The sequence below is a fragment of the Periplaneta americana genome, chromosome 17 (genome assembly GCF_040183065.1).
Source record: "Periplaneta americana isolate PAMFEO1 chromosome 17, P.americana_PAMFEO1_priV1, whole genome shotgun sequence".
NCBI classification, from domain to species: domain Eukaryota; kingdom Metazoa; phylum Arthropoda; class Insecta; order Blattodea; family Blattidae; genus Periplaneta; species Periplaneta americana.
Genome location: NC_091133.1, coordinates 480396 through 508197, shown reverse-complemented (window position 1 = coordinate 508197; position 27802 = coordinate 480396). Strand labels below are relative to the sequence as shown.

General features: G+C 36.0%; 2 protein-coding genes across 3 annotated transcripts; both read right to left on the bottom strand.

The window, feature by feature from the left end:
- Positions 1-336: 336 nt before the first annotated feature.
- On the bottom strand, positions 337-11040 carry LOC138693451 (zinc finger protein 271-like). 2 transcript variants are annotated; one of them, XM_069817422.1, is made up of 4 exons: positions 10599-11035; positions 9006-9143; positions 8158-8231; positions 337-4232 (listed from the first exon to the last, which is right to left on the bottom strand). In XM_069817422.1, exons 1-4 carry the CDS (start codon positions 10710-10712, stop codon positions 2588-2590), a joined length of 1971 nt encoding a protein of 656 aa, XP_069673523.1. In that variant the 5' UTR covers positions 10713-11035; the 3' UTR covers positions 337-2587. The 2 variants fall into 2 exon arrangements, with proteins under 2 accessions (XP_069673523.1, XP_069673524.1); XM_069817423.1 differs by having other exon boundaries at positions 4130-4254; positions 10599-11040.
- A 6840-nt stretch (positions 11041-17880) lies between these two features.
- Positions 17881-26308, bottom strand: LOC138693365 (zinc finger protein ZFP2-like). The gene is made up of 5 exons (XM_069817284.1): positions 26234-26308; positions 25398-25538; positions 22216-22353; positions 21231-21304; positions 17881-19189 (listed from the first exon to the last, which is right to left on the bottom strand). Exons 1-5 carry the CDS (start codon positions 26270-26272, stop codon positions 17881-17883), a joined length of 1701 nt encoding a protein of 566 aa, XP_069673385.1. The 5' UTR covers positions 26273-26308.
- Positions 26309-27802: the final 1494 nt, after the last annotated feature.

Sequence of the window (27802 nt, the reverse complement as noted above, 5' to 3'; positions counted from 1 at the left end):
ACCCATCAGAAACGATGGGAATCCTAGTCAAATTGTACCCCATTATGACAACTTCCAATGTGGGAGTATGTCGATCTGACACTTCTACCAAAAGACATTTTCCGCTTTCCCTCTCCTGGCCTCAGGACTTCCTTGCATTCACCCCTGTCATATTTTCTATGGAAGTACTTCGTCTCAATTTCTACTATTTGATCATAACTTTCGTTAAAACTCCCAATGTCACTGCCATTTCGCTTCATGCAATGTTTCAGCATCTTCCATAAAAATATACACTGCTTAAAACAATTAGGGGAACAATAAGATTTATTTCAACATTTTTTTTTTTGCATTGGATAAAGGTACAAACATGAAATTAATATAGTGTATTATTTATGGTTATTTATGGCCACATTTATCTCCATATCAATAAAGACAAATTAATAATGTCAACAAACAACTGTTTAAAACATTGCACTATATAAGAAACTGAATCTCGTCCTTACTTATCAAACTTAAACACCCGCTACAAAGGTCTAGAATCGTGTATGGCCTCTACGACATTCGATGACGGCTTGCCATCTTCGTGGCATGGTCCCTATGAGATTCTGTATTTCCTCTGGGGAATATTCTCCCATTCCTCCTCTACAGCATCTCCAAGTTCCTGCAGGGTTTGTGGAGCTTGATGTCGGTTCCTGACTTTCGTATTCAGAAGATTCCACAAGTGTCAATAGAGTTGAGATCTGGGCTGATCGCTGGCCACTCCATTACCTTAATTTCATTCTCCCTTAGGAAATCCCTGGTGACAGCCGCAGAATGTGCCCTGGCATTATCCTGAACAAACAGAAATCCAGGGCCTACTCCAATGGCAGCAGGTATTAGCCGTCCACGTTCTCTAATGCCTCATTTGGAATTTGCAAGTTTACATTCTAAATTTTTCTTCCTATGAGCATGGTCCTCGTCTTATTTGTATTTATAGTTATCCCATACTTCTGCTCAGAGCTGTCCTTTAGTTCCAGTAGCATATCCGCAGCGAATAGGGATTATGAAGGACTGACAATGAGCGAATTTTCCTGTTTTGTTTTTTCTGTGCGCCGGCTTTTATTTCCGCTTTCATGCGCTAGAGGTTAGTGTAATTGAGTATATTCTAAGGTTATAATTTAGAATAGAGTTGAGACACAGGATCCAAACATCATCGCCTACCTTATTGTATAAACCAGTAACGCTTTGCTTCAAATAAATTCAAGGTAACAGCTTTTCCTTATTTCTCAATGATAAACTAGCAGTAATAATAATAATTTGTTATATTTTATATATAATAAATTATACTATAAAATAACATAATACTTTATAAAATTATGTATCAAATTCATTTAATATTTGTATACAATATAATATAGGTATATGGTTTTACAGCTTACAGGAGTTCTGTTTTTCAATTTTCAGCACTATCAAATCATTACATATTTTAATTGATGTTGGGGTCAACCTCTCAACTCTCATTGTAAAGAAACTCTAGTGTCTACATTTTACATTTAATGACGAATTTATTATTTCATCGGTCCAATTTATTTTATTTCAGTGCATAATGCATCTAGATCTATTAATTGTACGTGTTATATTACTGCTGTGTCGAATGCTTGCTTGTGCGATGTCAGTGACAAATCCTGGAAGAAAGGAGAATCTCGCACTCAAAATGGTTTTAAGATCATTGAAATCAGTCGTGCTACATCAAAGTATCGACTCGAAGTGTCCATTCTGTATAATGAACTATATGCTGATATCCCTTAGAATTTCCTCCTCTTCTGATAACAACGCCATGTCATCACAAAATCTCATAAACTTTATTCTTATTCCCCTTAATATCAGTCCTCCCATGTTCTGAAAATAGATCTTCAAAAACAGGTTAAACTAATACAAAATGTTTACACAGAATATCTTACGAAGTCAATTCTAGTGGTAATCTGGTTAGATACATGCAGCATAATATTGAAAGTGATCCTACTCAATTTCTGAGCTAGTTAGACACGAAGGATAACATGCACCCTTCCTGCAAAATATACGACGAGAAAATAGACTTATGAGAAAAGACTAAATGAACTTTCACGTCCTTTGCACAATGCATTTTAACAGCATTTCTGTTCTCGTTGTCGTTTTCCTTCCTTGTTTATTGTGGACCTAACAGTTTTATCCTACAAGACAGAGGAAACACACGTTGCACAAAACATCGCATTACCAAACCTTTTCATCAATATATTTAAAAACATATTTAAAATAATCTTCAAAAAAAAAAAACAAAAAAAAAGAATCATCTTCCAGAAATATCACACTTGAACTGCTTCTTGCCTATACTGTTATTGGCTTTTAAGACTACCCGACCTTTACCACAAAAAACACATATGAAAGGTTCCTCGCCTATGTGCTGACGCAGATGTCCTCTTAGGATACTTGAGATATACTGTAGAAATATCACATTTGAAAGGTGTAACCCCCGTATGCAGACATTTAAGAGCTTTTATTTCACCTGTGTTAACACTTTCTACAAAAATCACATGTGAAACGTTTCGCGCCAAAGTGCACAATTTCTGGTAAACCTACTGCGACAATCACATTAGTAAGGTTTCTCCACAATATGCAGGCGTTTATGGCCATTTAAGTGACCTAATTGCGAGCAACACTTACCACAAACATCACATTTAAAAGGTTTCTTGACAGAGTGGATACGTTTATGAACTATTAGGGTACCCGAGTGCGAGAAACACTTACCACACACATCACATTTGAAAGGCTTCTCGCCAGAGTGCACACGTAGATGGGCTTTTAGGTCACACGATTGCGAGAAACCATTACCACACACATTACATTTGAAAGGCTTCACGCCAGAGTGCACATATTCATGGATTTTTAAGTGACCCGATCGCGAGTACCTCTTACTACAAAAATCACATTTGAAAGGTTTCATGCCAGAGTGCACACGTTCATGGGCTTTTAGGCTATCGATCCGCGAGAAATTCTTACCACAAACAACACATTTGAAAGATTTCTCGGCGGAGTGGACACCTTGGTGGCGTTTTAGGGCACTGGACCGCGAGAAACATTTACCACAAATGTCACACTTGAAAGCTGTCTCGATAGAGTGCACACGTTCATGAGATTTTAGGTTACCCAACTGCGAGAATGATTTGACACAAAGATCACATTTAAAAGGTTGCTCGCCAGAGTGCACACATTGATAGACTTTAAGGCCACCAGAGTTAGAAAAACTCTTACTACAAACATCACATTGGAAAGGTTTCTCGTCAGAGTGGACACATTCATGGCGTTTTAGGACACTCGTCCGCGAAAAACAATTACCACAAACGTCACACTTAAACGGTTTCTCGAGAAAGTGCACACTTTCATGGGATTTTAAGTGACGCGACAGGAAGAAACATTTACCACAAACATCGCATTTGAAAGGTTTCACGCCGCAGTGCACACGTTCATGGGCTTTTAAATCACCAAAATGCCTGAAACACTTACCACAAACATCACATAAATAAGGTTTCTCGCCAGAGTGCACATATTCATGTCTTTTAAGGCAATACGAATGTGAGAAACACTCACCACAAACATCACATTTAAAAGGTTTGTCGCCAGTGTGCAGACGTTGATGAGTTTTTAGATAAGTCTTCTGTGAAAAGAACTTACCACAAAATTGGCAATTGCAAAGCTTCTCGCCTGTATGCACGCGTTTATGGTTTTTTAAACCACCCGACCGCAAGAAACACTTGCTACAAACGTCACACTTGAAAGGTTTGTCGCCAGTGTGCAGACTTTGATGAGTTTTTAGATTAGTCTTCTGTGAAAAGAACTTACCACAAAATTGACAATTGAAAGGCTTCTCGCCTGTATGCACACGTTTATGGTTTATTAAACCTCCCGACCGCAAGAAACACTTGCCACAAACGTCACACTTGAAACGTTTCTGGCCGGTGTGCAGACTTTCGTGAGTTTTTAGACATTTCGAGTTTGAAAAAGACTTATCACAAACTTCGCATTTGAAAGGTTTCTTGCTTACGTCCATAGATGAACGACTGTTGAGATTTTTTGCAGGCGAGGAACATATTTTAGACAATTGTAATTCCAACTGCTTCTCATCTTCACGAGTCCGCTCAGGTTTTCTCGAGGAACCCGACTTCCTAGGAATCTCGTTATCTTCAAGAGGAAGAATGGCCAATTCTCTTGATGCAGTCCTCTCATTCCTAGCTGCAATCCTGAAGTAAATATACTATGAGTCTATAAAATAGTCACAAGAATACAATTCATTATTGAATATTCAAATCAACACAAACCTATTAAATGAGGGGGTACATTACGATTAGAGATACATGCTCATAATTAATTTTTGAGCAATGGTGCAAGTATCAAAACTGACTGATCAACTTGTACTTCTTCTGTACAATATATTTCATAAGGATTACACCACGTTAGTCAACTCTCAGTTAGCTTTCATTTTTGAGCCTCTGTCCACAGTAACCTAACTTTGCCTTCATCTTTTTCGACTCGAGCATGCAATTTTATGCGATTGTTTCGAAATCTCATTTTACACATGTGCTATAACTTTTTCTATATTTTATTCTTCTGATGTCTAAAATCTTTACAGTTTTTAATTTTGTCACTTTAAAGATAGAGAAAATTGCAGTGGAACATTGCTGATACCGTTTCGCATTAAGAGCCATCATGAGAAAATCTGATTGGTATTATCTCTAACTTGGTATCTATTGTCTTACGAACGTTAACTAGTAACAATTCCATTCATTTTTATATTTTGTGCAGAACTACTATCAAGAGTGCTACCTACAAACACTTGAAGTAAATTGGAATTATGTCTTCGCCATTTTGTCCAGTGTGCAGTCTTTAGGAAGATGTACACCAGAATCATTTGCAGCGATGTCTAGCACTTTCCTCTAAATCAGCGACGTCATCAGTTCTTTTACGTTGTTTTTATCATTTCTGTTCCAGGACACCAAGTGTTCAAACATTACCTCCTCTGATATATTTCTCCTACCTGCAGTCTTATGCTAGACGTCTTAGGGAAGTACAAATTTAATGCAATGCATTATTCGACCTCAAGTTAAAGAATGAAGAGCATTGAAGGCTTCATCACAATATCCTCAATTACTTCAATTTTTACTTCCTATTTTAAATAATAATGTAAGAAATAGTTTTGGAAATAATATCAATGTTCGATAGTACGTATAGTTGTAATCAGTTCTTCCCTTCCATGAAACTTAACATATCTTAACTTAAAAGTCGACTGACAGATAATAAATTATGTTCAGTTTTAAGGACTGCAGCTGCTAACGTAATATTACCTGGTATAGAGAATGTTATACCTAAAAATAATAGTTAAATTTGAAGCTTCTGCAGCAAGTGCTTCAAGCAAGAAGAATGAACTCTTGTAATAAAGGAAAAGGTGTTTCAACATCGTAAGTACACATTGCATTTGCAACAGATAATTAATGAATTAAAAGCTTAGGAAATAACTAATTTTCCTTGTGGTTCTGTTTGTGCATGTATTTACGTACCAGTATATTGGTCTTTCTTCCAGTGTTTCGTCATGATATAATTAAACTACAATACATACTATTTTGGCCTAGAAGAATATGATATATGATTGAACGTGATGTACTGCTAATTTATAAAAAAAATAGTCATAAAATCATAACTGAAACGTTGGGCCGAATAATGGTCTATGTTACAATGTGCTAACTGTGCAAGAGAAACAGATATGTTACATCGTAATTCCGCTCATGAATTTACTATTCAACGGGAACATAGATTGTTATTCCATAGGTATGTTTAGTACACTAAGCAAGGTACACGAATGTATGTTACTGAATGACATATTACACATCGCAGAAGTTTAACAATAGATTTAACTCCACAACAATGGTACTGGGGAATACAGACAATAAACAGTTTTATACAATCAGAATATTACGAAATATACTAAATCAATAAAAAGGTTAAAGTATGAACAATTCGATTATGACATTTATTTTTAAATGTTATATATTAATATGAATTAACAACATGTAGTTTACTAAAGTTACACTCAATGTCATATTATGAATAAACATACAATATTGATCAAATAATAGCAGCGATACTAGAAAATAACTGCAGTATTGCACTGTAGGGACACCATTAAATTAATGAAAGTTGTAACAATAAGAATAAAGAAAATTAAATACGACAGTTGAGAAATTGTTAGGAGATGGAGTTTGCATCCCTGCCCCGAATATTCAGTATCCATCCCAACAGATGGCGGGACCAACACTAGGTAAAATGTAAATTAAAATACAAGTAATAAAATACTGCAAAATAACAGAGAGGAAATTCCATTAGTTTGGGGATCTTTCCCAGTATCTTGCGACTTTGTCTTCCTTGTATTCTCAACACCACTATGTCTCAGAGACTTTTATGTCGCACAAAAAAAAAAAAAATTATTTAACGACGCTCGCATCTGCCGAGGTTATATCACCGTCGACAGTGTCCCACAGGGGTACTTTTACATGCCAGTAAACCTACGGACATGAGCCTGTCGCATTTAAGCATTTTAAATGCCATCGACCTGGCCCAGAATTGAACCCACAACCTCAGGGATTGAAGGCTAGTGCTGTACCAACTACGCCAACCAGGATCATTTAGGCGACACATTTTCCACTTACTAATATCAATTTGTCTGGATCATTTCTATTTCTTTAGATTTATTTAGCTCGTCAATATCTAGCGCAGAAATCATCACTGTTTATCCGTCATCCATTTTACGTAATAGATCAACCGAAACCTGATACACAGAGTTCAAGCACCCAGTATTCGTAAAGAGAACAAACTCCCGTGCAATAACTCCCGATACGATGTAAACAACTGGATACGCTAGAAGTGACTAGTGACATAGACCGTTGTTCCAGCCAAGAAAATCATGGTTGTAACTCGTGTAGAAGCGCCTCTGATACAGATATTGAAAAACAATATTTGTGACAGCTGTGTAAGACTATACACAGGATTATACCATTAAAAACTCAATTTTTATAAATTCTAACATAGACCGTTGTTCGGCTGAATGCTTCAATTTTATATCACACATATTTCCGTTTTTAAATATTGTCTGTGTCTCACTTGTCTGTCTTTCGTAGAATTTTTCTAAATTCATTACAGTTTTTAACTGCTGATTATTATTGTACATGACGCATCTCAGGTACTAATAATATAAAATGTTTCATTTATATCATTGTGATGTCATTACAACTACAATACTTCACTTACAGTAACACTTTCGTGCCTGAGAGCTGAGTAGACATACAGTTATATGCAGTCTGTTACAGAGAAGTATGCAGCTATCTTGTAACTTGAAAATCATAAGTTGCTGTGCTCATTTCGTGAAAGCACTATTCTAAACTCAGTATCTGTGCGAAACACTGGACAGCACGGCAGTTAATGTCATTATTGCTAGGAACTCTGCATTAATAACAACACAAACAAGTTTGTTGTGTGAGAGGGATAGAAGGACTAGGTCTACGCAGTGGAGGGGGAAACAGTGGACAAACGGAAAGAAATCAGAACCTGGTGAAACATAGTTGAAGAACCACTGTATGTATCATTGTAGTTGTAATTTTGGTGGTGAGAAAGTGAAAGACTGATGTCCTTAACTGCACCAGGATGCATGAAGGAACGAACAAACAGATAAATAAATGAATAAATAAGTAAAACACGCAAATTAATTTTACATAATGGCTACCTAAACGTGATGAGCGGATCGCAGAAAACGTCTTGGAATGAACTCAAAATGGCAGTACATAATTTCCTTGGGAATTACAAAGACTTCAATTATAAAGAAACTGTAGAAATTAAGTTGAAGAGTTTCAATACCCTAGGCTGCAATATGAGTGTATGCTTGTCCATCTGAATTATTTTGTTGAATAACTAAGCACTTTTAATGAAGAATATGAAGAAAGGTTTGAACAGTACTTATGGAAACCAGACATCAAGGAAAGTTGAGTGTGATTGTGATAACTGATTGTTGCTGGATGATTCAGACAGACAGTTCTTCTGAAGCTGCTTCTGGACAGTCAAGAAAACGGAACCTTGAAACACAATGAACTCTCTACGTTAAGACTCGCACACCACACTCACCTTTCGGCGAAAACCTCGTTGTCCTCTGTCGTCACTTCCACCCTTGGCTCCTCATTGAAGTCACTGTGCACTTCCTACAAATACAGAGCAAATAAAACAAACAGATACCTCAATTTATATTAACAAGAGCGCATCGATTTTAGTTGCCACACAACTACATTTAAGTCGCAATAGGCCTAGCAGAATTTTAGCCAATAAAAGACAAATCTTGGGGAAGATATTTCATGGGGCACAGCTTTTCGTTGTAGAACAACGTTTTTCAACGTGTGGCACACTAAAGGTGTACCAGTAGTTTAAAATGCTGTGGCACACTCATATAATCTGTTACCAAGCTGGAGGAGAAATTAGAGGGTTTTAGGAAGAAATGAGAATACTATAAAATACAAATTAATGTGGTGTATCTGTATGCATTAAAATATTGAATATAATATTTTCAATTTGACATGAATATTATTTTACTTTTTTTTTAATTCGGTTATTTTACGACGCTGTATCAATATTTCAGGTTACTTAGCGTCTGAATGAGATGGTGATAATGCCGGTGAAAAGAGTCCGGAGTCCAGCACCAAATGTTACCCAGTATTTGCTCGTATTGCGTTGAGGGAAAACCCCGGAAAAAACCTCAACCAGGTAACTTGCCCCGACTGGGATTCGAACCCGGGCCACCTGATTTCGAGGACATATCCGCATAGGTGTGGACTGAATTTTATTATTTATGAGTCAACATACAGTAGAATTTTAATATGATGAATGGAATAGAGGCACATGTTGCAAAAAACGTTGAGAAGAGAAACAAAATACAAGACAAACACTGGAAGAACACTGTGCACTCCTTGTTCTGCACTCACCTCAGGTTCATGTTTGAAAACTGGGAACGAAATTGGCACCGGATCTTCCTCAAATTTTATCTCAGATGTGAGATCTTGGGTCTGGTCCTCATATTCCTCCATTAAACCAGTCACATGCCGATCCACAAGATTCCGTTCCTGCGGTACAGAGAGATATCTTAAATCAACAATTTATCACAGAATGTTAGAACACGACCTATACTGTTATAAGCTGCTCCTTATGTGTTCATACGCTTCAGCATGATCACAACCTAGCACGTGCCGTACAGTATGACGAATAGGGTCAGGATTCATATCAAAATGTATATAATCCATGCAAAAACATTTTTCAAATGTAATTTCAATAAACTAAATTTTTACTTGATTTATTTAACGACGCTGCAACAACTACTAGATTATTAAGCATCGATAGGATTGGTGATAGCGAGATGGTATTTGGCGATATGTGGCCGACGATTCGCCACAGATTACGTAACATTTACATTATGGTTCCGGAAAACCTCGGAAAAACCCAACCAGGGAATCAATCCAAGAGTGAATCGAACCTGTGACCGAGCGCAACTCGCGATTGGCAGGCAAGCACCTAGCCGACTGAGCCATACGAGTGGCTTCTATGACAGAGCTAAGGCCAGTAGGCCTTCTCTTCCGCCCAGCCAGACTCTAAATCTAATTGATTATAATAATGGTTTATAGTGAGGGTCACACAGTCTATTGTTCCTAGTACTCACAGCGCTCCAAGGGGCTAGCAACTATCGCGAGAAATACAAAAAATTATCCCAAGCTTCGCAACTGTATATACTAAACGTTATCACAACGCACAGCATGTGGTTTACATTATGATGGATAGGGCCAGGATTTTTATGCACTTGCATATTTTCATGCATTAACATTTGTTATACATGTTACTAACGTCTGTGATGATGAATAGCGCAATGTTAACTGGGCAAAAGTTTTTTAAAATTTTGGTCATTATTTCATATAATATAATACTGTGCATTATATTGTAGCATATTTTCAAAATTGTGTTAGATTAACAACAATATTTGCGTAATGTAAAAAAACAAGACTCTGGATTGTTCCATTGTCAGTAGATATTTTTTGGCTCACTGTACTCGAAAGCTAGAAATTCCTTGTGTATGAAGGGAAATTGTGGAAAAACCACAACTGTTTTGGTTTTGTTTTATTGAAATACTACACAAAAGAAAATATTCTCAAACACCCCTACCCTCCTTTTTTATGTTTGAGTTTTCAATTGAAAGCGAAAAATTATTTATTGTCATAAAGAGAATAAAATGAAAATTAATTCGTGACCTTAAGCACAATATCAAATACCTACATGGCTTGGCAACCATTAAGAATATGGTGTAACTGTAACTTCGTTTTTAAATTTGAAATATAAAACTAGAAAACAGTTCAACATTACACTTCGCTACAACATAAGAAATAACAAATATTTTGTCATCAGATTTCTTCTATCCCTATCATACACTAAAAAGCACTCCAAGTAATGTTACAAAGAGATAGTGTCTGTGATAATCAAAATACAAAATAAGCACAAGAAAATACACAACGCATTCCTTGCGCTCCACTCACCTCAGGTTCATTTTTCAACGTAGGGAACGAAATTGGTATCGGACCTTTATCAACTTTCACCTCATGTGTGAGAGCATGTCCCTGGTCCAAATATTCTTCGGAGTAATAAGACATCTTGCGTAAGCTTATGTATAACCGCCGTTTAACTGTTTGCCCTTTCCAACGAGTAATAATAATATCGTTACGATTAAATGAGGTTAGGGCCAGTGTTGCCAACTCCAGTTTGCATAAATACACTAAATGCTTAAAAAAAACCCACAAAATATAGCATTAAACCCTCTGGATTTTTACATATATGTTACATATTAAAAAAATAATAGTAATAGGCTATAAATAATGATTATGCAGTTAACGAAAGGGCAAAAGAAGAGATTCATTATCATCGTCTTCTTCTTTTTAAATTTCTTCTTCTGGTTAGCATTTTCCATTGTTCCGATTTTTAACAATGTGTTCAGGCGAAACAAATTCATGGCAACATTTATCACGCCTTCTCAGTACAGCCTTAACTGTCAAAATTGTCCATGATTCCTTCGCCCCCATTCTATTTCTAATTTTGGTTTCCATTATATTTATCTGGGTAAATAATCTTTCTGCTTCTGTGTATGACCAGGGAAGGCAGAGCACAGAAATTGCGAATTCGGCTAATTATTTGAATTGGTTCATATCTGAAGAATATTTATAGACTATCCAAAAACTTCACACCAGTAACATCTGTTGAATTATAATGTGGTGCCACCAAGTGTTATGCATGATTGGAGACTTCGCCTTCAGACGAGAGGAATGCTAACACAGGACATAGTCGAGTTTAATTGTTTAAGGGAGAGACCTGATGCGAAAAAAAAGAAAACTACATTTCCTACTGCCCACCGTTCAATAATCTCTCTCAGAGACGGAGAAAAAAAAACAGATTTAGTGGGAAATGCACCGTGTTGGCAGCACTGGTCACTGCTGACTAAAGACTTAATAAAGTATTTTCAAGGCGGCCGTGGTCAGACAGATGATCAAGAATCTGAAGGGCTGTAATTTCATGTTTTACTCCTCTTTGCAATTATTATTTTGCTTCTAATATTGCCTTTTTAATACTAATTAATAGTAAGAGCTGATAATAGGTTATCAGTGAATTCCAAGAATCAGTGACTGATTTTTCATACAAACCGGAAGTAGGCTTGGAAACTGTCCCTATTTTGGAGGACAGTCCAGATTTTGACCATTGCGTCCAACGTCCCGACATGATTTGCATATGCATCCAAATGTCCTGATTTCAGGGCATATTAGACATGACAGCTGATATTCGTTCCTATCATATTGTTGGATTTAGTCTGGATTGGAAGATATTTCCGAACAGTCTCATACAGACATGCTTGCAATATGTGACGAAATGGAGAACCGACTCTGGTTCTAGTACGCATGTAATTGTCGTTCATGAGTGAATGCAATAATCATACCAAGATCATATCAAAGTTAAAGCAGGTTTTATCACAGTCACAGAATACTTTTATGAGTCACATATACTTTGTGCTCATCTTATAAACTTTTACCTTAGCTTGGCGCCATTCAGTATTATGTCCACTATGTTCCCAAGGAGGAGAGAGAACCGTTACCTTTGGGAGGGGGCAGAGCAAAATCAAAGAATTCCCAGATAACGGGTTCATGGGGGACTCATTTACCTCCTTCCCCCGATTTAGCTTGATCGTTGTAGATTATATCGGAAAGTGATAATTTTTTAGAAGTATTTTCGTGGGGAGGGGGTGTTTCTTACAGTGTTACATCCATACCCGCGATGTTTTGGACAGAGTTCAATGGGGCTTGAACTGTAGGTCAACTACAAATTATATTAGGGCATAACTTAAAACAATCTCTCTCTCTTTTTTTCTCTAATCAGAAAAATATCCATACACCAATAAAAACTATTTAAATATGCTAACATAAATTTTTTATATAAAGCTTACTTTCCTGAGGATATATGATATATAAAGTCTATTTCATTTAATCTCGTCTTTAAGTTTACACATTATACAGGGTTTGTTTCTGCATTGTTGTGCAGTATGTTATTCATACATGTCCAAGTGGAGGCCAGAACACTTGCAGAATTGTAACACAGGAGTACAGACTGTTAAAAAAGAAACATTACACTACTTCCATTCTCTCCAATGAGGTATAGAAATTCTTATACATTCAGAATTTTAAAATAAATATTATAGTCTAGACACTTTAATCGTCAATTTAGCACAGAAACTTAAACATAAACAAAAGCAAAAAAAGATATTTTATTTCTGTCTTTCCAACATTAATAGAAAAAAAACAGTTGTGACAAGTTTCGGGGGTAGTATACACATATCCCCATAACTCCGGCTATGTTCGTTCCACTAGAAGCGTCATTAATTGTTTTCGGCATAAAAGGGAAAAATAAAAAAGAAAAACTTATACTTTTATATATATATATATATATATATATATATATATATATATATATATATATATATATATCAAGGACAACAACAAAGAATCGTACAATACCATAGCTCATCAAGTTTGATAAACTGTGATAGCTCTGGTGTAAATCATGTAAACGTCTGTGCTTTCTGAGGAGAGAGGCTGAAATCTTTTGTCTACGTAGGTTCGGATTAGTAGAGTTTACGTTAAATTAGGTTAGTTTATATTAGATTAGTAATAGCATGTGGGAAAATATCAGAGATACTGCCTAATTGCAGCTGAGCAGAGCATAGGTTATTATGAACCTAAGAAAACGAAACCGTGGTGTGATGAAGTTTGTTGTATGGTAGTAGAAAGAAGGAAACAGGCAAAATTGAAATTCTTACAGGATCCAATTATGGAGAACAGAGATAATTATTTCAATGAAAGACGGAAAGGAAGTCGTATATTTACGAATAAAAAGAGAGCCTACTTGAAGGAAAAACTGAACAAGGCAACAACAAATTGATAGAATAAAAACATACGAGATTTATATAAGGGTATAAAAGAATTTAAGATCGGATATCAGGCAAGGGTAAACGTGATCAAGGATGAGAATGATTACTTGCTTGCAGACTCTCATTCAATCTTGAACAGATGATAAAATTGTTTTGGGCAAGTACTAAATGCACATATGCCAAATAGAAATGATTAAGACTAAATTCAAATACAAACTGCTGACCCATTTATACCCGAACTCACAGTTTCAGAAGTAGAAATTGCGATAGAAAATATGGAAAAGTACAAGTCTCTAGGTATCGATCAAATTCCAGCAGAATTAATAGACGAGGGTGGAAGCGCATTATCTGTCGAAATTTATTAACTGGTACTTGCTATTAGGGAACAGGTATTTATACAAGAAACATGGAAAGAGTCCATAATCGTACCTATTTTTAAGAAAGGGAACTGTGGTAACTTACACATTATATTAAAGCCGATCCACGTGTAAACAGTAAGTATTTTCAGCTTATTTTTACACTTGAACACCTTCCAAAATGATCACAACTGAAAGGCATTTACTGCCTTTCCCTTTCTCTCCACATAGATCAATATTGTTAATGTAGTTTATCGTCTGATGTCTTCTTCTGCGACCAACTTATTCCGATTCACGATTCCTTCCAGTATATCCATCACTAGGCAGTTTCTTCTCAGCCAGTGACCCAACCAATTCCTTTACCTCTTCAATTTCAGTATCATTCTTTCTTCACTCACTCCTTCCAACACAGGTTTCTCTTATTATTTGTGTCCATTTAACGCGATCCATTTTCCTCCATACATATTTTTAGCGCTTGTATTCGCTTTCTTCACTTCGTAGTAATGTCCATGTTTCTGCTCCAAACAATCCCACACTCCATCCAAAGCACTTCATTAGTCTCTTAGTTACTTCTCCTTCTAGAGGTCCACAAAAGATGATCCCTTTTCTACTAAAAGGTTCGTTGATCATTCCTATCCTCAATTTCATTTCCTAGCAACAGCTCATATTACTGCTTACAGTACACCCCAAGTATTCGAAGACGACCACTTGTTCTATTGCCTCCATTGGAATTTCTCTGACAATGGTACTCGTCTGATTTGAATTTATGCTTATCCCATACTACTGTTCGGCAGCCGTCATTGAGATCCAGTAGCATATAGCTTATTATCAGGGAAAGGATTTATATGTAAATACATATTTACTTATAAAGCTAATATAATTTATATTTTGCATTATCTTTATGTTTCACAATGTGTAGGGTTGAAAAATCCTACTTTTATTTTCCATATTTTTCCATATTTTAGAGTTTAGTACATATTTTCGTTAATTTCCATATATTTTCCATATTTCATATAAAACAGTCCATATTATATTAGGTTTAACAATAAAACAAAACAAAATTCCATTAACTTTTAAAAATACATTTCAACAATAGAGATTTAAACACATGTTCAGTAATCCCTTTAACATCAGAGTTATTTGAAAATTAGCAGTCCTATCAACAATGGGAAAGTAAGTTACAAAACTGTATTAATTTAATTTAAAATTTTTAACAGACTTCAGTTGTGCAGCTCAACAGTTAAATGCCAGTCAGAGTACACATAGGTTCAGTTTTGTAAATCATACTATAAAGACGGTAAATATGCCAAAAGTACGTCATTCAGTCAATTTAAAATCAAAACTAACAAGTTACATTTCAGAATTTAAAGAAGATGGTTTATCAACTGACAATAAAATATTATTTTGTAATTTGTGTCAGTGTGCAGTATCATCTACACAAAAGTTCCTGGTGCAACAACACATTACAACTAGTAAACATCAGGCCAACAAACAACTAAATTCCAAGCAGAGACAATTGTTTTTAACACAACCAACAACATCGAATGTAAGATCTGAGTTTAACATCGACCTGTGCCGTTCTCTCATCTCTGCTGATATTCCTCTCTACAAACTAAAGAATAAGGTCTTCAGGGAATTCCTTGAAAAATATACTCAACATACAATCCCGGATGAGTCAACACTTAGGAAGACGTATGCTCCATCCATCTACGATGAGACAATACAGAAGATAAGAGATGAAATTAAAGATAGTTCAATTTGGGTTTCCATTGATGAGACTCCCGACAAAGAAGGTAGACTTGTTGGTAATGTAGTTATCGGTTTGTTAAGTGAACAATATTCTGAACGAATTCTTTTACATTGTGATGTTCTAGAAAAGTGCAATAACAAAACTATAGTTAAACTGTTCAACGAAGCTATGGGTATCCTGTGGCCAAAGGGTATTATGTACGATAATGTGTTATTCTTTATTAGCGATGCTGCCCCTTATATGGTCAAAGCTGGACAAGCATTATCTGTTGTATATCCTAAATTGACTCATTTTACTTGTGTGGCGCATGCATTTCATCGTGTGGCAGAAGTGGTCAGAGACAATTTCCCTAAAGTAGATTTGTTGATTTCATCAGTGAAAAAAGTATTTCTCAAAGCTCCCAGTAGAGTTAACGTGTTGAAAGAAATGTACCCTGAAATTCCATTGCCACCAAAGCCAATTTTAACTAGATGGGGTACATGGCTAGAAGCAGTTGAATATTATGCCGAACATATAGACTCTATTAACAATGTTCTCCTTGCATTGGACTCTGAAGATGCAGTCTCAATTGATACTGCGAAAACAGTTACCTGTGACATAAGTGTGAAGAATGACTTAGCTCACATTCAGCATACATTTTCATGCATCATAAAAACGCTCAAAAGTCTCCAAAATAGGCACCTTTCACTATCTGAAAGTTTTGAAATTATAAATAGTACTGTGGAACAACTGAATCGTGGTAGAGGTAAAGTTGCAGATGCAGTAAGAGCTAAGGTGGACACTGTACTTTCAAAAAACCCTGGATATGAAGAACTACAAAAGGTTGTTGCTGTGATGAGTGGTGAATCAACAGTGAAGATTAACTTGGACTTATCCCCAGCAGACATTGTGAAATTGAATTATGTACCAGTTACTTCTTGTGACGTCGAACGCTCTTTTAGTCAGTATAAATCTATCCTCAGAGACAATAGAAGAAGATTCACTTTTCAGCACTTGAAAGAAATGTTTGTAACCTATTGTTATGGTAACAGACAATAAAAATTGTGTTTTGTTGAAACTACATTGGAAGATAAGGTACGTCCATTATATTTTTTGTTTAGTTTGATTAAAATGTACCAATATTTAACGTACATAGTCATTTTTTTATAATTTTAAGTCCATATTTAATTCCATATTTTGGTAAAAATCCATATTTAATTCCATATTTTGGTAAAAATAACTACATATATATTTACATATTTCATATATTTTTAGTCCATATAAATCCGTTCCCTGCTTATTATCGTCTCCTCTGCTGCTAACAACGCCATATCAACAAATCTGATGTACTTTTCTCTTCTTCCTCCCGCAGTAAATCCTCCCATGTTCTGAAAACATTTCTTCACATACAGGTTAACCCACTACAAAATCTAACACACAGTATTCTTTAAAAATTAAATCCTGGTGGTAATCTGGTCAGACACACGTAGCATAATTCTAAAAGTGATTTTATTGAATTTGTGAGTTAGATAGACACAATGGATGATGAAGAAACATTCTAGGTAAAAATATTCGAGAAAATAGATGTATGATGACAAGAGAGTGCAGTAACGTTCAAGTTTCCTGCAAGTTCCTCGATAATTACGAATGCTCACCTTTCATTATATATATTTAAACAAAAATTCTGGTCTCGTTTTAGTTGTCGTTCTCGGTTTATTGTGAACAAAGCCCAACAGTTTAACTTACAGTTCAGAGAAAAACACATTCCACGAACACCGCATTACCAAGTCATTTCTTCGGTATATTTGAAATCATATTTAACATAGTCTTCCTAAAGAAACACGTTTCAGGGATCAGACTTCAAAGGCTTCTCACTTAAAGGTGTTCATTGCTTCTTAGGCTACCTGAGCGAAGAAACATTTACTACAAAAATCGTATTAAAAAAGGTTATTACCAATAGAATTCAGCACATGATTAGTTAAACTACACCTACTACCGAAACACAATTGACATCACTAAAAACGAACGTATTTTTGAAAGATTTCTCGCCTTTATGCTGACGGTCATGGTTTCTGAGGATAGTCGAATCTGAAAAACACTAACCACGAATTTAATATCTGAAAGAATTCTCGCCTTTGTGCCGCCAAACATGGTTTCTTAGTTTAGTCGAATGTGAGAAACTTGTCTTCCATGTAAAGACACTTACCACTCACATAGAGGTATCGGAGTGAGAGAAGCACTTACCACACTTTACATGTCAAACGTTTCTAGGCAGTGTGCAAACGCTCATGAACTTTCAAGTTATAGGAGCGCGAGAAACACTTGCCACAAACATCACATTTGAAAGGTTTCTCGCCTGTGTGCAGGCGTAGATGTCTAATTAAGGTAATATACACTGAGAAACTACTACCACAAATATCACATTTGAAAGGTTTATCGCCTGTGTGTACTCGTGAATGCACATTCAAGGAACCGGAGCGCGAGAAACACTTACCACAAACAGCACATTTGAAAGGTTTGTCGCCTGTGTGCCGGAGTAGATGTTTATTTAAGGTACTAGACACTGAGAAACTACTACCACAAATATCACATTTGAAAGGTTTATCACCTGTGTGTACTCGTGAATGCACTTTCAAGTAACCGGAGCGCGAGAAACACTTACCACAAACATCACATTTGAAAGTTTTCTCGCCTGTGTGCAGGTGTAGATGTGCACTTAAATGAATACGCATTAAGAATCTACTACCACAAATATCACATTTGAAAGGTTTATCGCCTTTGTGTAGTCGTGAATGCACTTTTAAGTAACCGGAGCGCGAGAAACGCTTACCACAAACATCACATTTGAAAGCTTTCTCGCCTGTGTGCCGGAGTAGATGTTTATTTAAGGTACTAGACACTGAGAATCTACTACCACAAATATCACATTTGAAGGGTTTATCACCTGTGTGTAGTTGAGAATGCAATTTCAAATAACCGGAGCGCGGGAAACACTTACCACAAACATCACATTTGAAAGGTTTATCGCCTGTGTGTAGTCGAAAATGCCGTTTCAAGTAAGCGGAGTGCGAGAAACACTTACCACAAACTTCACATTTGAAAGTCTTCTGTGCCATGTGAAGACGTTCATGGAATTTAATCGTATTCGATTGCGAAAAACACTTACCACAAACACCACATTTGAAAGGTTTATCGCCAGAGTGTACTCGTAAATGCACTTTCAAATTACCGGAGTGCGAGAAACACTTACCACAAATATCACACTTGAAAGGTTTCGCGCCCGAGTGAAGGCGTTCATGGCTTCCTAGATGACTAGACTGCGAAAAACACTTGCCACAAACATCGCATTTCAAAGGTTTCTTGCTTACGTCCGTGGATAAATGGCGGTTCAGTTTTTGTGCAGTCGAGAAACATATTTTAGACGATTCTAATTCCAACTGCTTCTCACCTTCGCGAGTCCGCACAGCTTTTGCGGTGGAATCTGAATTCTTGGGAATCACGCACACAGTCCCGTTCACTCCAAGAGAAAGACTGTCCAATTCTGATGAAGCAGTCGTCTCATTCGTAGCTGCAAACCTGAAGTAAATATACTATCAGTCTATGAAATAGTCGCAACAAATATACATTCAATTATTGAATATGAAAAACAACAACCTATTTCATCAGAAGGTGCATTACGATTAGAGATACAAGCTTGTAATTAATTTAAGAGTAACACAAGATGTACCAAAATATCTCAACTATTTGGACTTCATCTGTACAATAAAATTAATAAGGATTATACAACGTTAGTCAGCTCTCGTCAGGTTTTATTTAAATAAAGCTCTCTGTTCAAAGTCGCCCGTATTTCAGTGGGCTAACTTATGCGATTATTTCGAAATTAGGGGATTGCAAATGCCCAATATCTTTTTGTTGCTCTTATTATTGTGATACATATAGTCTTTACAGTTTTTAATTTTATCAATATAAAATTAACAAAATTAACAATGAAACATTACTGATTCCATTTCGTAGCGAGCGTCGTCGTCAGAAAATTTGTATTAGTATTATCTCTAACTTGCCATTTGTTGTTTTGCGGAAGTTAAACTAGTAACAATGTTTTCAGAGCTCTGCAACAATGTAATTTACAATTGTATAAAATTATAAGCATACTAAATAATTATTTTTCCGCTTAAATGATAAGTATACTCGTACTCAACGATATGAAGGCATTAATTGACTCAATTCAGAAAAATATTTGATGTGTCTGTAGCAAATTTAAGACTTGAATACTCTTCTATTGAATGCATTATGTCTGACGAGTAGCTTTCACCTCTATGCGGATGTTGATATTTCAAGTGATTTATCAGAAATAAACGGTTGCGCGTCTGGCAGCGAAACAGGTTGGCCGGGGTTCGAATCCCTTTTGTGGCAAGTTATCTGGGTGCGTTTTTTCCTGCGTCAGACCCTAAATAACCTAGATGTAGATACAATAACCTACTAAAGAAGTTATAAAAGTCTGGACGTGAGCAGATGGAAATACGTATCATACCCATGGAATGCAAGTACAGACAGGAGGGAAACCGGATGAGAACAGACATCACAATACCCTCAATTACTTCAATTTTTACTGCATATTTTAAATAATAAAATAAAAATTATTTCAGAAGTAATATCTATGTTCGGCAGTATGTATAGCTGTAACCAGTTTCTTCATCCACGAAACTTAACAAACTTTGATTGACAGACAATAATTTATTTATGTTCAGTTTTATGGACTGCAACTGCTAACGTAATATTGCCTGATATAGAGAATGTTATATCCAGAAATAATCGTTAAATATGAAGCGTCTGCAGCAGGTCCTTCAAGTGAGAAAAATGACTCTTGTGATATAAGAAAACGTGTTTCAACATTGTGAGTACACATTGCAATCAATGTTTAAAAAAAAAATAAATAAATAAATAAATAAATAAATAATGAAGTAAGTGATTAAATAAATAAATAAATCCTTCAATCAATCAATGAGTAAATAAATAAATAAATAAATAATTAAATAAATAAGTAATTATGTAAGTGAATAAGTAAATAAATAAATAAATAAATAAATCCCCCAGTCAATCAATGAGTAAGTAAATAAATAAATAAATAAATAAATATATCCCCCAATCAATCAATGAGTAAATAAATAAATAAAACACCAAATTAATGTTACACAGGGACTTCGCAAATGCGATTAACGCTTTGCAGAAGAATGCTTGGAATGGACTCAAAATAGTACCGTAGTACATAAGTTCCTAGGGAAATATAAAAACTTCAAATATAAAAAAATTGTAGAAATTAAGTTGGAGAGCTTCAATACTTTGGGCAGCAATATGAATGTAAAAGTGCACTTCTTGCATGTTCATCTATATTACTTTAATGAAAATCTACGCAATTCTACTGAAGAACCTGAAGAAAGGTTTTAACAGTACATTATGGCAACAAGACATCAAGGGAAATGCAGTGTGAATGTGACGATAGATTATTGCTGGATGATCCAGACAGACAGTTCTTCTCAAGCTGCCTCTGGACAGTCAAGAAAACGGACACTTCAAACACAATCAACTCTCTACTTGAAGACTCGCACACCACACTCACCTTTCAGCAAAAACCTCGTTGTCCTCTGCCGTGACTTCCACCCTTGGCTCTTCATTGAAGCCACTGTGCACTTCCTACAAATACAGAGCAAATAAAACAAAAAGATAGCTCAATTTACGTTAACAAAAGCGCATTGATTTTAGTTGCCACACAACTACATTTAAGTCGCAATAGGCCTAGTAGAATTTTAGCCAATAAAAGACAAATCTTGGAGAAGATATTTCATGGGGCACAGCTTTTCGTTGTAGAACAACGTTTTTCAACGTGTGGCACACTAAAGGTGTACCAGTAGTTTAAAATGCTGTGGCACACTCATATAATCTGTTACCAAGCTGGAGGAGAAATTAGAGGGTTTTAGGAAGAAATGAAAATACAATAAAATACAAATCAATGAGGTATATCTGTATGCATTAAAATACTGCATATCATATTTTTAAATCTTACATTAATTTTAGTTTATTGGGATATTTTACGACGCTCTATTAACATCACAGGTTATTTACCGTCTGAATGACATGAAGGTGATAATGCATGTGAAATGAGTCCAGAGTCCAGCACCAAAAGTTACGCGGTATTTGCTCTATTTTTTATTGGGTTATTTTACGACGCTGAATCAACATCTAGGGTATTTAGCGTCTGAATGATATGAAGGTGATAATGACGGTAAAATGAGTCCGGGGTCCAGTACCGAAAGTTACCTAGCATTTGTTCGTATTGGGTTGAGGGCAAACCCCGGAAAAAACCTCAACCAGGTAACTTGCCCCGACCAGGATTCCAACCCGGACCACCTGGTTTCGAGGGCAGACGGGGTAACCGTTACTCCACATGCATGGACTGAATTTTATTATTTATGAGAGAACATACTGAGGAACGTTAATATAATGAGTGGGAAAAAGAGCTACAGGTTGCAAAAGACGTTGAGAAGAGAAACAAAATACAAGATAAACACTGGAGGAACACGTTAATTTCCTCGTTCTGCACTCACCTGAGGTTCATGTTTGAATACTGAGAACGAAATTGGCACCGGATCTTCTTCAAATTTTATCTCAGATGTGAGATCTTGGGTCTGGTCCTCACATTCCTCCTTTATACCAGTCACATGCTGATCCCCAAGATTCCGTTCCTGCAGTACAGAGAGATATCTTAAATGAACAATTTATCACAGGATGTTAGAACACGACCCATATTGTTATAAGCTGTCCCCTATGTGTTCATATGCCTCAGCATGATCACAACCTATAGCACGTGCCTTACAGTATGACGAATAGGGTCAGGATTCGTATCAAAATGTATATAATAATAATAATAATAATAATAATAATAATAATAATAATAATAATAATGGCTTTATTTAACCTGGCAGAGGTAAGGCCGTAACGCCTCCACTTACACTAAACCTGGGTTAAACTTGCTTACACATTTGAACATAAAACTTGATCGGAATTAAGTAATTACATACTGATACATAATGAGATCAAAAGAGGTAGTTACATAAAATTTACCTCATAAAATAAAAATAAACATATTGAAATACATATTAATTTGTTGGAATCAAATACGAATCACATAAAAACAAAAGACGATAATTCAATAAAAAAAGAAAAATGTACACAGTAAAAATAAAAATAAACACATTAGTACACATATTAATATTAGATTACAATTAAGTAGGATTTACATAATTAAACCAAAAACCGACAATTGAATAAAATGTACACAAAAAATAGATTAATAATAAAAAACAATAGCATAGTGGGATACATATTGGCAATAAGTGATAAATAGACATGATATAGATAATAAAAATAAAAAACAAAAAAAAAAAATAAAAATAAAGATAAATAAAGTGGAACACATTTGCAACGCGTTAGGTCTGGCAACTCATCATAAGATATTTTTGTAATTTACAGTTAAAGGAAATTAAAGTTCGGCAACCCTTGCCTTCAGGGGGCAGAGAATTCCAGTGACGAAAAGTAGCAACAGTGAAAGGCTAAGAATAAAGAGATGATGTGTGCAGTGGTATTTCTAGAGTGTTATCATATTGTGACCGAGTATTTAAGTTATGACACCGAGAAAGACTGTGGAATCGAACAGATAAGTAAGAGGGAGTAGGGGTGTGAAGTGAAGAGTGGAAAATACTTTCTTGCATGTGTGTTTGATATGCGTGTACCAGGTAAGGTTATATTCAAAATGAACTCCCTGGTTTTTTACAGTTGAACTGAATGGAATGATCGCTTTATTCAGAATCACAGGAGGAAGGTTGAGCTTATTAATATCGGGGATTAATCTTTTATTCGAAAATAAGATAGCCTGTGATTTATCTGTATTTTAGTTAAGTCTGAATTGTTGAGACCAAGATGAAACGGATTCGAGATCTTTATTGAGTGTATTAATACAGTCACATAGTCTATCAGGACTGGCGGAAATGTATAATTGAACGTCATCTGCATAAATATGATATCTGCAATATTTAAATGACTTGGCGCTATCGTTAATATAGAGACAGAAAAGCAATGGACCCAATACCGAACCCCATGCAAAAACATTTTTCAAGAGCACTTCCAATAAATTAAGAGTTTTTACTTCATTTATTTAACGACGCTGAAACAACTACTACATTATTTAGCATCGAAGGGATTGGTGATAGCGAGATGGTATTTGGCGACATGAGGCCGAGGATTCGCCACAGAGTAAGTAACATTCACATTATGGTTCCGGAAAACCTCGGATAAACCCAACCAGGGAATCAACCCAAGCGTGAATCGAACCCGTGACCGAGCGCAGCTCAGGATTAGCAGGCAAGCACCTAGAAGACTGAGCCACACGAGTGCCTTGAATGACAGGGCTAGGGCCAGTAAGCCTTCTCTTCCGGCCAGCTAGAGTCTAAATCTAATTGAATACAATTGGTTTATAGTGACGGTCACATAAGAACAGTCCCTGAACAACAAATATTGCCGTCATGTCAGTGATGCCAACTGTTGCCAGATATCACGCGATCTTGTGTATTAAATGAATAACTTACTTACCGCACTTTATGTTGGAAGGTTATTCGAAATAATTCAATAATTTGTAACATATTTTCATAGGAAAACTATACGGGGAAAGGAATCAACATGTCAAGTATTTTGTCTGGCAATACGAAATTCATTGGTTTGACTAAACAATTGACTCAAGAGACCTAACCTAAAAATGTATTTTGTTTGACCACATGAAATTATTAGTACTAACTCCGAAAACTTACATGACTATAGTCTTGAATTATAACCACAACGCAATACAAAAAATAACTATAAGATTATGTATTAATATTAATACTGACATTAATTAATTATTAATATGTTCAAATTTCACTAACTTCCAGTAACCGGCTCAGAAATCTAGTACAATTTTAATTTCATGGTATTCCAGTAGCGACAAATATTGTCGATATTTGTCTCAGTTGCCAACATACCAGTTACAAAATCACTACCATTTGTAGTATCTGTCAGTATCGAAATTCGATAAGTAGGCAAAAGAAAATTCAACCTGCAAACTATAAAATCGCCACAATCCACTAGCATATGTAGTAATGGGGGAAAAATGGTTAGGTTTCACCCTTAGTGTATGAAGCATCCGAACAATCTGGGCCATCGTTTCCCCAACCCCTTGTCTCTTTTGATACTTAAAGACGTCGTAACAATAATTATTTAGGGTAGTTTTCATATACTCATCATGTTAATAGCGGTGGCCACTACCTGCCACCTAGAGGCAAAATAACTTTTTTCATTACTCGCACATATGCATTGATTGAGCAGGCACTGTTAGCAGCCATAAGATGCGATGCAGCAGGCAGTGGTTTAAACTCATTGTTCAATGTGTATCAAAGCAATTGTTAGATCAGCAACAAGAGAATAAAAAAAAATCGTAAACTTAAAAAGAAGTCAGTTCCTAGGCACAATTGTCTCTGGGTATTCGAGATAATTCTGTCCTGAACAGCAGAAATAAATATTTGACAATTATTATTATTATTATTATTATTATTTGAATTTTAAAATGAACCCCTACAGTTTAAGTTGTGAAAGTTATGGAAAAGTTCAAATAGTTAATACAATTCTAGACTGGTAATAGGTCTGACATACTTACAAATGCATTACTGATATATGTGTATATTGATAGAGAACCACTTACATCATCTTCAGTTTTCAACATAGGAAAGACAAGAGGCACTGGTGTGGTGTCTTCAACCTTTATCTCTGATTTGATATCGTAACTCGGGTCCACGCTTTCTGTCTTCATGTCCGTCACTTGCAGATGCGATAAATTCCCTTCCTACAGGACACAAAAACATCGACAATAATTTTATTAGTTATTTTAAAGATGACTTGATGAGTAACAGCCCCCAATCTGGTTGTGCATGACAGTCATTGCTAACGTGAATCATAATGTGCACGTCAGTGAAAGAAGGAGATTTCAAATCACTGTAGTTTTAAGCCTTTTCACATATTTAATTAAAGTTAAAGTTTTACTTGTCGATAGGAGGTAGCATGTATTCCTTAATTACCGATCAAGTGCGTTAGAAAATATGACTGTAGTAGGACATCAAAAAGCACCTGGCCTGAATACAATTATGTGTTATAAATAATACGCAAAACAAAACCTCTCTCACATGATATTCTATGTTCGACTAAGTTTCAAACTTACGTACCAAACAGAATCGCAATTGAGCAGTTCCATACGGTTTTGGGATTGATTAAGTTAATAATTATTGTAGCTCTGTATTACTCGATCATGATGCAGGGTGAACAGCGGTCACTGAGACTAGCTGAACTCCGTGTGAAAGGTTCTTCCCATGAGAGGAGTAGAATCAACGCACACTTCATAAAGCCAGACCAATTCATGACGCCATATAAATCACAGCAACAGCAAGGAATTTATTCAACTGATTATAAAGTGTGAAATGTATGCTTTTTCTCCACTATTCGAAAAACACACAAAAAAGATACACAGTAAAGCTTTTTATTTACCTCTGATGAAGCCTCATTCTCCTCTATTTTGTAATCCATTCCAGGCTATGATTCATAACTGTATGGCCAAACATGTGGATCAAACGGACCGTGACAGACGGGTCTATGACGCTTAAACAGTTATCAGAGATAACATGTAAACTGGGCACACAATGCGTGTAGAGAAATGCTGAAAGAACGAGTCGTGTACCTTCCTTACTATTGGCACACCTGAGGCGTATCGTTAGTTAGTTAGTGGGGTTTAAAAAGGGCACGTCAGCAACTATGGCTATTTGCGCCCTTATCTAAAATTCTTTACAGAACAGAGACATAATACAATAATCAGAATGCTTAAAAGAACTAAAAAACGTTGTCACGAATAAATCGAGGTACACAAATGCAGTTTCAACGAGGTGATGCATAAAACATAGAAATATCAGACCTTAACTAGTATTTAAAAGGAGACAACAAAATAATAATACAGATGCTACAATAAATAAAAAATCTAGCCTATTTCTAAAATACTCGGATGTAAAAGGTCCGAATGTAAAGTTTGTTAAAAAACTTATATACTAAATAACAAGCGTAACCTCCGGATGTAAAGGGTCCGGAGGACAGGAAAACGGGTCAATAAAAAAACGAAATCACCCTGTTAAGTCCAGTACTCGATAAAAATCTGAGAACTGCATTTGTACAATTAAAATAATTTCCAAGAGCGTCACGTAGAGTCGGCTGAATTCCATATTGCCGACGGGCACGGTCATATTTTCTACAATGCAATAAAAAAATATTCCAACATAAGTGGAACACGGCATAGATCACACTCCGGCTGAAGCTCGCCACGTAGCAGATGGCCATGTGTCAGATAACAGTGGCCAATTCTCAACCGGGCGAGTAAAACTTCGTGTTGTGACGCTCTTGTGGACGAATCCCAAACTCGAACACTATTCTTTATCTTCGTAATTTGTTTTCCTCTTGTGCAGACCATTCTCCTTCCCATTGCCACCATATTCTACATTTCAAATGATTTTGTAAGTCTTGCCACCTTTCGCGCCAATATACCAGAATGCCATTCGTGGCACCATCTTTGGCTGCAGCATCTGGGGCCTCATTCCCAGGAATTCCGACATGGCCAGGAATCCACACTACTCAAATCTAGGAGTCACAGCTTAGGAGTGTGTGGAACAGCTGCTGAGTTCTTAACACAAGGGGATCATCTGAATAGAGGGACTGCAAAGACTGAATGGCACTTAAAGAGTCGGAGCACATTACATATCTGCCCCGAGGTTGTCGAATTAAAAACAATGAAACTCTTTAAAAAGCATATAATTCTGCAGTAAAAACACTGGTATATTCGCTCGGTTTATATTTAAATATCTGTCCATTTGCAACGAAGGAGCAACCAACACAATCATTTACTCGGGATCCGTTAGTAAAAACTAAAGAATAATTTGGAAAACATGATAAAAGTTCACTAAAACAAAGTCTATAAACAAAAGCTGGTGTAAAATTCTTAAAACTTTGGCTCAGGCTTACATCAAACATGGGGCGTCGCGTAATCCACGGTGGAGTGGTGGTGTATTCTAGTGT

What these genes read in the sequence shown, in the direction of transcription:
- LOC138693451 (XM_069817422.1), bottom strand. Translation starts at nt 10,712, where the DNA reads ATGTCTTATTACTCCGAAGAATATTTGGACCAGGGACATGCTCTCACA. An exon ending in TTTTCAAACATGAACCTGAG is followed by an intron (nt 8,232 to 9,005) that starts GTGAGTGCAGAA and finishes CTGTATTTGTAG; the next exon opens with GAAGTGCACAGTGACTTCAA. An exon ending in AACGAGGTTTTCGCCGAAAG is followed by an intron (nt 4,233 to 8,157) that starts GTGAGTGTGGTG and finishes TATTTACTTCAG; the next exon opens with GATTGCAGCTAGGAATGAGA.
- LOC138693365 (XM_069817284.1), bottom strand. Translation starts at nt 26,272, where the DNA reads ATGGATTACAAAATAGAGGAGAATGAGGCTTCATCAGAG. An exon ending in TATTCAAACATGAACCTCAG is followed by an intron (nt 21,305 to 22,215) that starts GTGAGTGCAGAA and finishes CTGTATTTGTAG; the next exon opens with GAAGTGCACAGTGGCTTCAA. An exon ending in AACGAGGTTTTTGCTGAAAG is followed by an intron (nt 19,190 to 21,230) that starts GTGAGTGTGGTG and finishes TATTTACTTCAG; the next exon opens with GTTTGCAGCTACGAATGAGA.